This window comes from Ochotona princeps, chromosome 21, assembly GCF_030435755.1.
Source record: "Ochotona princeps isolate mOchPri1 chromosome 21, mOchPri1.hap1, whole genome shotgun sequence".
Classification (NCBI taxonomy): Eukaryota; Metazoa; Chordata; class Mammalia; order Lagomorpha; family Ochotonidae; genus Ochotona; species Ochotona princeps.
The window spans coordinates 42,717,092-42,729,457 of NC_080852.1; the positions used below are offsets into that span (position 1 = coordinate 42,717,092).

General features: G+C 43.0%; 1 protein-coding gene across 2 annotated transcripts in view; it reads right to left on the reverse strand.

Annotated features, from left to right (window-relative positions):
* Positions 1 to 2,589: 2,589 nt before the first annotated feature.
* Positions 2,590 to 12,366, reverse strand: part of CHL1 (cell adhesion molecule L1 like) — a 117,710-nt gene continuing 107,933 nt past the window's right edge. Inside the window, exons 24-28 of one of the 2 annotated variants that reach the window (XM_058678959.1) lie at positions 9,536 to 9,715; positions 6,680 to 6,841; positions 5,942 to 6,073; positions 3,817 to 3,889; positions 2,590 to 3,270 (exon numbers count right to left, since the gene is read on the reverse strand). In XM_058678959.1, coding sequence (XP_058534942.1) covers positions 3,054 to 3,270; positions 3,817 to 3,889; positions 5,942 to 6,073; positions 6,680 to 6,841; positions 9,536 to 9,715 — 764 coding nt within the window. In that variant the 3' untranslated portion in view covers positions 2,590 to 3,053. The remainder of the gene's footprint in view (positions 3,271 to 3,816; positions 3,890 to 5,941; positions 6,074 to 6,679; positions 6,842 to 9,535; positions 9,716 to 12,366) is intronic. The other variant, XM_058678960.1, reaches the window with a different exon arrangement.

Sequence of the window (12,366 nt, forward strand, 5' to 3'; positions counted from 1 at the left end):
ATGTTGGACTCAGCTGTCAGCCAGAGCTCACCTCTGTCCACCTCACCAAGAACACCGGGAACACCAGGACATGCACTACACAGATTGCAAACCCAGCCCTGTTAGAACTGATCTGAGATAGTTTCACGAATCCCATCTTAACTGTATGTAAACATGCTTAGGGTTTTGTTTGGCAGTTGCATTTTAAATGCTTAGAAAAACACCATTTCTCACTATTGTCCTCTCTTTAGTTCCTCTCTTCCATGAGTATAAAATAGGAAAAATATTATTTGAGGCTTCCAGCATAATTTAATTGTGCTCTACATTTTTATAAATATGGGTACATCGAAAATATCAGATGCCTTTATATCAACAGAATAAATCCACCAAATTCACATTTTCTTACAAATATGTATGCAAAATTAGTGGAAAACACTTCAGTATAGCAAAGACCCTGTTTTAATTCTTTTTCTAATTAATACTTTTCAATGGCACGTGGAACTCACACTGCTCACTGCACAGTGGATTATTTGTGTTTTTTTCTGTAGGTTTACTTTCTATAAAAATATATTTATGTGCTCACAGGAAAGCGCTGAATTGGTGTGTGGAGGTGACTTTTGGATACGTAATTGGGCTGTAGGTTTGCTCATGACGTTGAAAGGCATCTTCGCTGTTGTCAATTTCAGATTCTTCTTCATATAAAAGAACACCCTGTGACCACATGAGGAGGCTGAGATGTCATTAGCACTTACAGCTGGGAGTTTGGAGCCAAAGGTTCATGTGCAGTATCATTGGTGGAACTGGAAGAGAACTCGGGTCCCCTGACCCTGGACAGCTCCCAGGACTCTCCGTGACCACCCTAGCCACCGTATGCAATCTACTGATAGTAAATCTGCCTGGGAGTGAAGCTCTAAAAGCTGGCTGGCTGCTGCCTCACCACCAAGTGGCTCAACTGCAAGTTATCACCACGGATTTATCATTTTGCCCAACCCTGGCTGTTACCTATTTTTTGAAGGAAGGAGTGGAATCCATTTCAACTGACATGGGTCTTTTTTCTTTGTCCATCCAAAACCTATTCTGATTCATAAGAAACATGACAAACATAGCTTCGTAACTAAAAGGGAGACCTACGGGGTGACTCCTTCTGTCCTGAAGATGCTCAGAGAAAACAAGCAGAACTCAGAGAAGGACTGGATGGAAGGCGAGGGCAGACAGACCCAGTCCCAGCTCACTCCCAGTTCTGGTTACTCAGGGAGAGAGGAAGACCCACTTGTCTCAGACCCTAGGCAGTGTATTGAGGTCTAGTCAGTAGCTTGTTAACATCAGACTTAAAAGTTATGGAATTCCTAACTCATCTACACCTAAGCAGACATTTTTACATTATTCCCAATCTACCTTTCTTAAAACCACTTTTTAGCTGGTGACAAAGAAGAGGAAGCAGAACAGGAAAATGAGCATCAATCCAACTTCCCCTGTGCAGCCGCTGAGCACCACAAGTTCCTCAGATCAATCAGGGTACACAACTGCTCCTCCAGAAAGGCGGCACCTAAGGGTCAGGCAGCCCTGAGGGGTGCATGGAGCCCCCGCTCACACCGTGAGGACTGGGACACATCCCCCAGCACACCCAAGGCAGGGTGTGGTCCTGCGCAAATGGAGGGAGGTAGAGAGTTAAACAGGACAGTGAGACACCCATGTCTGTTGCTACATTGGCCATTACCGTTGCCCATAATTTTGGTTCCCAAGGAATATAAATCAAAGTTGAGGATTTCACATTACACACCAAAAATTATGGCACACATACACAAAAATTGAAATGAAATTTGTAACCAGTTGCACTTAAAAACAGTTAAAAATTTGAAAGTACGATAAAAAGAGTCTCCATAAAATAAGAAGCTGAGCAGTGGATTTTGCTGACATGCACGGGGGTCCCTTTGTAGTACTTAATATGTATTTTTGTGTGCAATTTGAAATGGAATAGCTGCACGCATGCCAGAAAACAAATTAGCAGAATTCCTCCTGACTTTGACAGAAGGAAAATAAAGAGCCCCTGTTGCAGCAGTTTAAAACGCGACACAGATAAAGGTGCGTGTGGGAATGTATACTACACATCACTTGTTTTAGGGGTGGCATAGGGCAGCAACCAGCAATAGAAACTTACTTTGCAAAATGTAAAAGCGTTTCCCTCAATGTTTATGATGTTTTATTTCAGAGTGCTGAAAAAAAGACGGTATAAGAACAAAACCAAATGCTTTACAGAAGATCTTCCTGTGGAACCTCATGTGAGGTGCCAGCTTGGTGCCAGCTTGGAGCCCGCGGACCACAGCCACAGCGCCCTGGGTCCTTCCCTCACTTCAAAATAAAGCCATATACACCTCAGATGGTGGAAACAGTAACAAGGTATGCACAAGGCATTCTTGGAAGATGTGCAGGCCTGGTATCACACAGACGTGGGAACAGGCAAACAGCGACTGAGAAAGGCGGGCAGGACACCATGTGACTACCAGACCCCGGGCCGCGGCCACCCACTCCCATTCTTTCATAAACGGGTCCCTGACCACTACTCTCCTCCAGCCACACAATCCAAGCAGGGCTAGGAGTGGGTGGGTGGGTGGGGGGTCTATAAAACCCACGTGGATGGCCTGGTACAACACAGCTTCCCTTCAGAGTTGAAAGGCTACATTTCTGTTCAAGCGTGGCCTTCTCTCAATAAATACAGTTGATCACCTAGGGCTTCGCTACTGAAACTTTAAATAATAAACTTATCTGTATATATTCAACGAGCTGCTTCCATAAGACATTCATGTTCCTTTTTACACTTAAAATAACCGGCTTGCTCTCTCCTCCAGCCCGCGGCCTCACACGCACAGGTGCAGAGGAGGGTGGCTGGCGGCAGGGCCCTTGGCTGGGGCGAACCTACACAGCTCTCGCCTGCCTTATGTCCACGTCTCAGCGCCTGGAAAACAAGACTGAAAGGAGACAGGAGCTGGAGCTGTGGGGGTTTCTCTGGAGGCTGCGCTGCAGGTGTCCCTCCAGCTGCCGGCTGCAGGGTTCCTGGAGTCGGGGTCGCCCACGCGTCAGGCCCGCAGGGGAAAGGTGGCTGCGGAGCTAGTGGTGCTCTCAGCAGAGCCCTTCTCCCTGGCCGCGGCATAGGCGCCAATGAAGGAGCCGTCCTCGCTGAACAAGCCGTGGTCCCCGTCTCCGTACTGCACCAGGCTGTCGGCGCTCTCCGCCGTCTGCAGGTTCCTGCCAAGGGACCGCAGGCTGCCTTTGAGGGGCTTCTCGTCGCTGTCGCTGCAAGACACAAGCCAGCAGTGGGCACCAGCTTCTCTGAGGACAGTGGGGACCCTACCTGGCAGGCTCTGAGCCTCCTGCAGGGTCCAAACCTCACCTGTGGGCTGACTCCATCTGACCTAATGTGCGGAGGAGTGGCATTGCTTCCAAGGCTGGCCTCAACGGGACCGATCTTCCCTGGGGCTGCCTCTTGCCTTGTGGCTTCCCACCTCTGATAGGAGCGCTGGGCTGTGATGAACCAAATCCATTCAGACAGTGGAACAGAACCATTTGACAGCCACCTGAGCAGTCAGCCCTGGTCCAACCCTGCTATAGCCTCTGGAGGCCCAGCCAGACTCAGCTAGAGTCCACATGCCGCTCTAACCCGGGAGACTAGGCACTGCACATGCTTGCCTCCCTGGTGGTTCTCAGCACCTCCATGCGCACTCTCAGAACATGGGTCCCTACTTGCAGGACGTGAACCTTGAGGAACAGCACTTGTGTCCATCTGAGCTTCGCTCTGAGGAGTAGGTGCTTCAACCCACTTTGAGACGGAACACTACTTACCTGTATTCTCCAAAGGTCTCATCTTTTGCCGACTGAACTTCAGGGTCTGGGTGCAAATCTTCCTTCTCTTTCACTACAGAAAATGAAAAGCAATAAAGGGAAAATGAAGCCAAAGAACCCGAAGAACCAAGGAGAAGGGAGGCCAACGGAAGTAAAGATGTGGTAGTCGTGCTGTTGACAGCGGACAATCAGCGAGCCCAGCATTGTGTGTGCACACACCCATCACATACCCAACGGATCGCAGCCAAGAGGTAGAGGGACTCTTTGAGTGCAGTTTATTTCCCACATGATCTGCAGCAGGTGGGAGGACACCATGGACCTACTCGCCAAGACATCATCTCAGAGCAGACCAAATGCAACAACTCACTTCATTGTCCTGCTTGCTGCAGCTGTCTTTGCTGCCAGGTCACTGAACCAGCAGAAGCATGGCATCAGCCATCGTAGTACCCAGATCTGCTGTGGCAACTCAAGCCTGGGTCTGTCTCTTTGTGGCCATGTGCTGAGAACCCTCCCCAGTGGCACCTGCCCGTGGTGGGTGAGCCCTGGGCTCCCTGCCTCCTCTGTCAGGCAGCACTGGCTCTGTAGATTGTTCACAGTGGTGACCTGAGACAGTGTCTTCAGAATATTGATGCTTGTCTACGGCCATACCACCCAGAACGCACCTGATCTCGTCAGAATACAGATGCTGGGACCCTATAAGAGGGTATTCATTCTCTCAAATTTTCCAGTGAATTTCCTAAGACATTTCTTAGTCATCGTGGATATAATTCATGGCGTCAGAAGAAAATATTTTATCTTTAACTGCACAAATTAGCCATTAAACTTTATAGAGAGTTAAAATCATGGTCAGGGGCTGGTATAATGGTGAATCCGGCTAATCCTTCACCTTCTGGTGCCAGCATCCCATATGGGCACAGATTCATGTCCTGGATGCTCCACTTCCCTTCTAGATCCCTGCTTATGGCCTAGAAAAGCAGCAGGCGCTGGCTCAAGTCTTTGGGGTCTGACTCCCACATGTAAGATTTAGAAGAAATTCCTGATCCTGGCTTCAGATCAGCTCAGCTGTGGTTGTTGCAGCTATTTGGAGAGTAAACTAGCAAATGTAAGACCTACTCTCTCTGTCTCTCCTTCTTCCTGTGTGTAAAATCTGCCTTTCAACTAAAAATAAATCTTTTTAGAAAAAGAAATCATGGTCCAGATGGTTCTATTGTATGAGAGGTTCCTAGTAAGTATTTTCTGGATGAATCAGAAGCCAGTCAAGAGTGTCTCAAGAATCTGAACATCACTAAGTGGACAACATGGGGTCATCTCTCCCTCAATAAACAGCTTGGACGGTTTTCCTAAATTTTATGTACTACGAAGTCAAGAGGCAGAAAACCCAGTATCTATCACAGGAATAAGAAAGAGGCTCTGAGCACTGGCTCGCTTTGATCAAGCTCACAAGGGACCACCACTAGCAGGAAGCACCTGTAGAAATGCTCTGAGCCAGGCACCACTCATATGGGTCCCTTCTCATACGTGTGACTTAGTGTCTCTTCAGTATGTCTGACATTCTACAAACAGGAATGGAAGCTTGGAAATATCATGAACCATCTCAGAACCCTACTTGATTGAGTGGTTCATTAGAGGGAGGAAGGGCAGGCAGTGAGACAGACAGACAGAAACTTCTCCATCTTTAGTCCACTTGCCAAATGCCCACAGTGGCCCCAGAGACAACCACAGTCAGCAGCCAGGAGCCAGGAGCAATCCAGGGTTCCCTTGTGGGTGACAGGAGCTCAGTTCCTTGAGCTGTTACTTCTTTCTGGGATCTACATGAACAGGAAGCTGAAGTCAGGAGCCAGAGCCAAGAGCTGATCCGAGACACTCCAAAATGGGATGCTTGTATCCTAACCAATATACTAGCTACAGAACATACCCTTAGTACCAGAAACAAGAAAACAAGTAACTGGAGATAACATTTTAAACCATACTTATTCCCTCTGATTAATTTAGTGATTTTTCCTGTCAGGATATTATAGATCTAAATTGCTAATAAAAACTTGAGTTAAATAGGCAATTAAAAGAAAAAATGTCTAAATAATGTTTCCCAGATAATACTGTTTGTTGAGTTAAGAAACAAGTTTACCTGAATATTTTCCACCTCTGTTTCTCTTCACAAAGCAAACAGTTAGCAGGACCAATGTGAGAAGGGCGACTGCACACATCAGTCCAATAAACCAGCCCTGGGTGGAGATGTCGTCATACAGTCCAACGTATTCTGTAGCAGAGAGAGAAGTTGCAACGTCGGCCTCAATATCCCGTCCCAGAAACTCAGACATTAGTCCCAAAGGTGCAGAAGAGCACCTATTCCACACTTGCTCTGAAAGGCCCCGGGAGGAAAGAGATTTGCGGTGTGTGTCTTGGGAGAACACCAACAGGCAGTTCCTCCTTCACTCAGAAAGGGCCTTGTTCAAGCTGCGTTTTGTTCTGGCCATGAGCACGGGCAACAGCAGAGGCCGAAAAAACAGGGAACGTGGAAGGGCAAAGTGGCCTGATTAGGAGCAGAAGCTGGGCAGCCTCCAGGTCCTGACAGCCACCCCGGTCTGGCTGCTTTTTTCCCCTGTTAGTTGTTGTTATTAGCAATGTTAGTTGCAGGAGATCATGTGAGACACTACAATGGTAAAAACCACAGGGGCAAGTCAGGCTATTATGGAGTAGTTTACCTTTAGGTAATTTTGGAACGCTAGGCCAAAATAAAGTGAAATTATTTTCATAGCTAACACATATTTTTATCTTTCGACGTAGGATATAGGTAAAAGTTAAATCATCCCCAGAACACAGATTCATTTTCTAAGACAGCCCCAAATATAAGCTTATTTCTCACCTCTCCCTCTTGTCTCAATTACATCTTGAAAAATGCTATCGTTATCACCCCAGTTCTTAGTCATTAGGCGAACAACATGTTCAGCTCCGGGCTCAAATGCCTCTACTGGAGGAATCTTTTGAGTAAGATTTACTCCTTCAGACATCTTCCTGACATCTTTACCTAAGAAATGTACACAGTTAAATCATATGATTTGAAATCACTGGAAACAGGATATAAAAAGTAAAATTACTATTATTTAAAATTAATAGGAGAGGCATTTATAGCATTTTTATATCTCAAATTATCAGGAGGTCAAAAATCCACATTTCAAGGCTTCCTTTTTTAACATGTGGAAATGAGGGGGTGAAATGGATTGAATTCATGGCCCGTGAAGATGAGACACTTAATGAAATGTGAAAATAAATCTTCCCGCACATGCTTGGTTTAAAACCTAGCATGGGTTGGGAACGTAGACAATGTAATGTTGTGCAGTTTCTGTTTTCAGAAACCTAATGAGGAACTGAGCGTGACATTTTGACTTATGACTAGCAGCATATGACATGATGATAATTAACTATGCGTTCTTGTATTATAAGATAGTCGCACAACAAATACTTAAAATTAGTAGCAATTTAAGTTGATAAAATCGCAGGCTTATATGTATTTAAATGGAATGATTTGCTGAATGATTTACAAAAAGGTATTTTTAAAAATATCTCTCAAATTTTATCATCAATACGTAAACATGTTAATAATAGAACCTCATGAAAATGAGTCAAGTTTAATTAAAACATGCATTAATTTCTGCATTTAAAACTAAATACCTAAAATGTTTTTACACTTGATCCACAGTTTTGCTAAGAATTAACTCAAAACACTAAAGACAAACTAAAAATGTTAGCAATGTATACATAAAGCATGTTCCTTATGTATTTTATCAGGACTTTTGGGGATTAAAAAACTGTTTCATGTGGATATGTTTTATACATCAATGTTTGGTTTTTACCAAAGAATAGAACGCGATCTGAATGACAGAAGGCTTTCACTGAAAAATGGACCGTGCAAAAACCACAGCATTTGCACAGCAGAGCAAAGCTCAGAAGCTGACCAACACCGAGATACATGGCAAATATTTTTGATCTTTAAAAATTAAAATATTAGTAAATCATTAAGTAGTGCAAGCTTTTGGAAAAGAGAGGACAGTAGGTAGTTCCTCCAAACCACTCCTGACAGAGAGTGCTTTGGATAAACTCCATACCTGCCCCTTGCAGATCATGGAGTGTGAGCCACCAAGCAATCGGAAAGAGAATCAGCAAACATCAGAAGAAAATGTTTGCTGAATGCTGCTTTCAGAGTAAATGCCAGATAACCTCAAACTGCGTGTACTCTCTCAACAGAGCAGGGAAAAGATGCACAGTGCTAGATTCCAACTTGCACAAAAGCGATCATTTTAGAACGGCTGGTCTCCTCAGAGGAAACACAGATTATTTTTAAGGCCCTGTTGGAATCCAGGGGGGAAGAGGATGATGATTTCTCCCTGTGACTATGGCCAGAGGAGCCTGGAGAGTGTCAGCCGGGGCGGCTGTCAGCCGGGGCCGGGGCAGTGGCTGTTCCCTGCACAACAGCACAGACACACTGACGGGGCCTGTGAATCCCTGACACACACAGCAGTGAGGGCCTTGAGCCTCAGGTGCACCACTCAAACATTCCGTGTGCGGGAGGAAGTGACATCCGTTACAAAACCACAAAAGCACACAGTTCCAACTAGCTTTCCCAACATACGCCTAGAAAGTGTTAGAATATTTGAAGCTCTTTTCTCATCATGACACAAGTTTGCAAGAATAGGATTGGCATTTCTCAAGCATGTAATGTTCTTGGTTCTATCAAAACAGCAACTGTATGCATGGCCTAAGTCTGTTCTAAAAAATGTGGCAGGTGAGGGTTTACACTATGACCCTCTGACTTCTTTGTATTTAACACCTGACCCCAGTTTGAACTCATGAGAAATAAAAGCATTTTAGTATCCAGGAAGTTTTCAATTGCCATCTTAAGTCTAATTTTTAAGAGTAAAATGATAAATGAGTTCATTCCACTTGATGTTCAATTCATCCTTGGGAATAATTCATGGGTTCTCTGAGAGAAGTGATTTAAATATATACATATGCATGCACTTTCATAGACTCTTCCCATATAAGGAAGCATTTGGCATTTAAGGACTCCTGCAGAAAGCTGGAGCCTTTGTTACTTAGGAGCAAGGTCAGAGAGTAACCACCAACAAACTGCAACTCACAAACCAGCATTTTCTGACAAGGCCAACACAGGCCATTTTCTTCCTCACTATTTCCTCCTCTCCCTGGTGTTTCTTTCACTGATTTTTACCATCTTTTCTAATCTAAGAACATTATTGAAATTATAATTGGAAAATAATTTGGAAATGGAAATGGTTATGGGGTAGGAAAAAAAACCAGAAAAGTATAATTTAATTAGGAAAATCATTTAAACCACAGATTGATGGTATGTATTCAAGCTAATGATCTGGGATCAATCACTGGATGGTGAAGCAGAAGTGAGATGCTTCAGAACTGTAAACATGAACAGGCACTAAGCAAGAGGCACACACTTTCACAAGGAAAATATCCCTCCACTGGCCCTGCGAATAACAACGTGAGAATTATAGTTCCTTACACTAAGGTTTGGCTTGTTGTTGTTCAGGAAAAGATAAATTGAGTCATGCAAGTTTTACAAACAACACTGATCAGCTCTGCACCCATGTCAGCAGACAACAGGGGCCCACAAATTCAGACCACAGTCACGTGTCATTTATAGGCAGTCAAGGCTTCAAGGCCACAGCACATGCAATCCCTGTGTACTCACTCCCTTCTCCCAGAGTGGAGCTTTCCTCAGTGGCAGGCTTTCCACAGCCCTTGGATGTACAGGCCCTCAAGTAGAATTTGTATTTGGTAGTTGCACTGAGGTTCGAAAGACGCCAAGTTGGCTTTGATGGAGTCGTGATGTTGATATTATTTAATTCTCCAATTTCATAGGTGTCATTTACTAAACAAACAAACAAACATGGATAACACATCTCAAATTCCATAGAACTTAACAATCCAAGTGACATTGATCTTTATTTTCTGTTTTATTTATGCTTGAAGAAGCAGAGTTTTCTTAATTATTCATAGCTTTCAATTCACTGAATCTTAGGAGGTAGACCCAATTATCATGATCATTTCACATGTGGGAAAAACTGATGTAAGAAGAACGAGTCTACCACACAGACTGGAGGAGTGGCAAGCTGAGATCTGAATCCAAACCATGGTGTGTGGCTCCTGGGACTGTGTTCTCAACCAGTGTGCCACACTTGAGCCAACCACCTTCAGAGCCCCCATTAAAAATGGGGCCTTTATGCTATTGCCATGTGTTTTATCACACACTTGACTGAAGTACTTCTAATTTCCTTCTGGAGGGAGAGTTTGGAGAATGATATCTTTGTATCTTCTGTGGCTTCAAGTTTAAAATGCGATGCTCCTTGACTTGCAATGAGGTTACTTCATGAGCTGAAAATATCCTAAGTGGAAACCACGTTTAATATATCCACAGAAGATACTAGCCTAGCAACACGACTTACCCGCACAATTACGTGGCTGATGGGGGGCTGTGGCTTTCTGTCACTGCTGCCTCTCATTAGCCCATGGAAATATCAAGGTCAAAGGACAATTCCTAGTGAACATGTGTCACTATACACCCCGTAAGATAGAAAAACTGTAAATCAAACTAGTGTGTATCAAGGTCCATTTTTTTACTCTTTGTATACAGAAACAACAACCAGAAATAAAGACATGAAAATGCCTGCTGTATGCATAATGCTATGTAGTGTTCAAGGACAATGAATCAGATTGTTTCAATCTTATAACACCATAAGTACACAGATTAGTGTAAGAGTGCAGCGCACTGTGAGATCACTGTAAGGAGGGAACAGCAAGGACATTCTGTCACAGCTCTGAGAGGCTAGGAAAGGATTAGAACAAACTGTATTAATGTTGACCAAAAAAAAATGCCTTTCATATTCCATTCACTGTAGTTAGACTAATGAAAAGAACAGCAAGCAAACGAAACAGAGTGCCAAACATTCGAAAGGGGGAATCAAAATAATAAAAAAAAATTTAGATTACTTGAAAGTACGAGTGTAAAAATACCACACAGTCCACTAAAATATACTATGATCAATGTACAAACTCAAGACATAGAGGCAGAGAAAGACAGCTGCTGAGTAAGATGGCGCCGAGGGGGATTCTCCCAGACTCACTCCGTAAGGCTTGCACTGCACTGATATCCAAGCCAGACTATGGACAATGATCCAAAACAAAACAAAGAAATCAAAGCTGCAAGACAATGTCCTTGAACACAGATACAAAAACCCTCAACTAGATACTAACAAACTCAATTGAACATACTGGAAAGATTATTTACCATGGTCAAGTCAGATTCATCACATAGATGCAAGAATATCTCAACATATGCAAATCAATAAACATGACACACCATCGCAACAGAATGAAGGGCAAACATGATCACCTCAAAAGGGACCATTTGATGAAATTCAGCAATCCTCAGTGATAAAGCTCTTCCTAAATTAGGTGCTGAAGAAACATACCTCAATACAAACAAGGCTATACATATAGTCAGCAAGCCAAGAGCTAGCATGGTGTTAAATAGTGAAAAGCTGAACTCTGAAGGCTTTCTATTCAAAATGTGGAATAACACAGGATGACCACTGTTACCATGTTTATTCAGCATAGATTTGCAAGTGCTAGCCATAGCAATTAGGCAAGAGAAAGAAATAAAGGGCACACAAATAAGCAAGAAGTTACTCTGTCACTGATTGTAGAAGACACAACCATATATAGAAATTTCCAAAAATTCCACCATAAAACTATCAGATCCAATAATCAAATCCAACAAAATTTCAGAAAACAAAGTCAAAATGGAAACATAAATAACATCATTGAACAATATTGTTGAATTTTCTGAAAAAGAAATAAAAAGAAATTTTATTTCTAAAAGCCGCAAGTCTATAAAACACCTGGCAATAAATTTAACCAAAAAGGTGGAAGATTTACACAAGTCAAACAATTGAACATTAATAAATGAAATTGAAGAAAACACTAAGAAATAGAAAGACACCCCAGGTTTATGGATTGAAATAATCACTGTTAAAATGCCCACATTACCAAAACAATTTACAAATCCAATGAAATTATGTCAAAATACCATTAACTTTTTTGCAGAAACAGAAAACAAATTATTGGAACGTGGAAAGAATCACAAAAAAAAAAATCCCTAAATTTCCAAAAAGCCTAGCAAGAGACAGAAAATACCTCATTCTAAGACATATTACAAAATTCAGTAATTAAAACAGCATGGTCAAACAAAAACCGACCTGCAGAGCAACAGATCCAATGGAAACCCTAGAACTAAAGCTACACATCTCTACCGACTGACATCTGACAAAGATGCAAAAACTACACTTTGGAAAAAGTTGGCTTTTGCAGCAAATGGTACTGGGACACTGGGTAGCCACATGCAGAAGAACAAGGCTGCACCTTTACGTATCACCATGGGTGCCAATCAGCATAAAACAAGCCAAAGACCAAAGATAATATCTGAAATCCTTAAGTTATATGGATGAAACACACATAAATGCT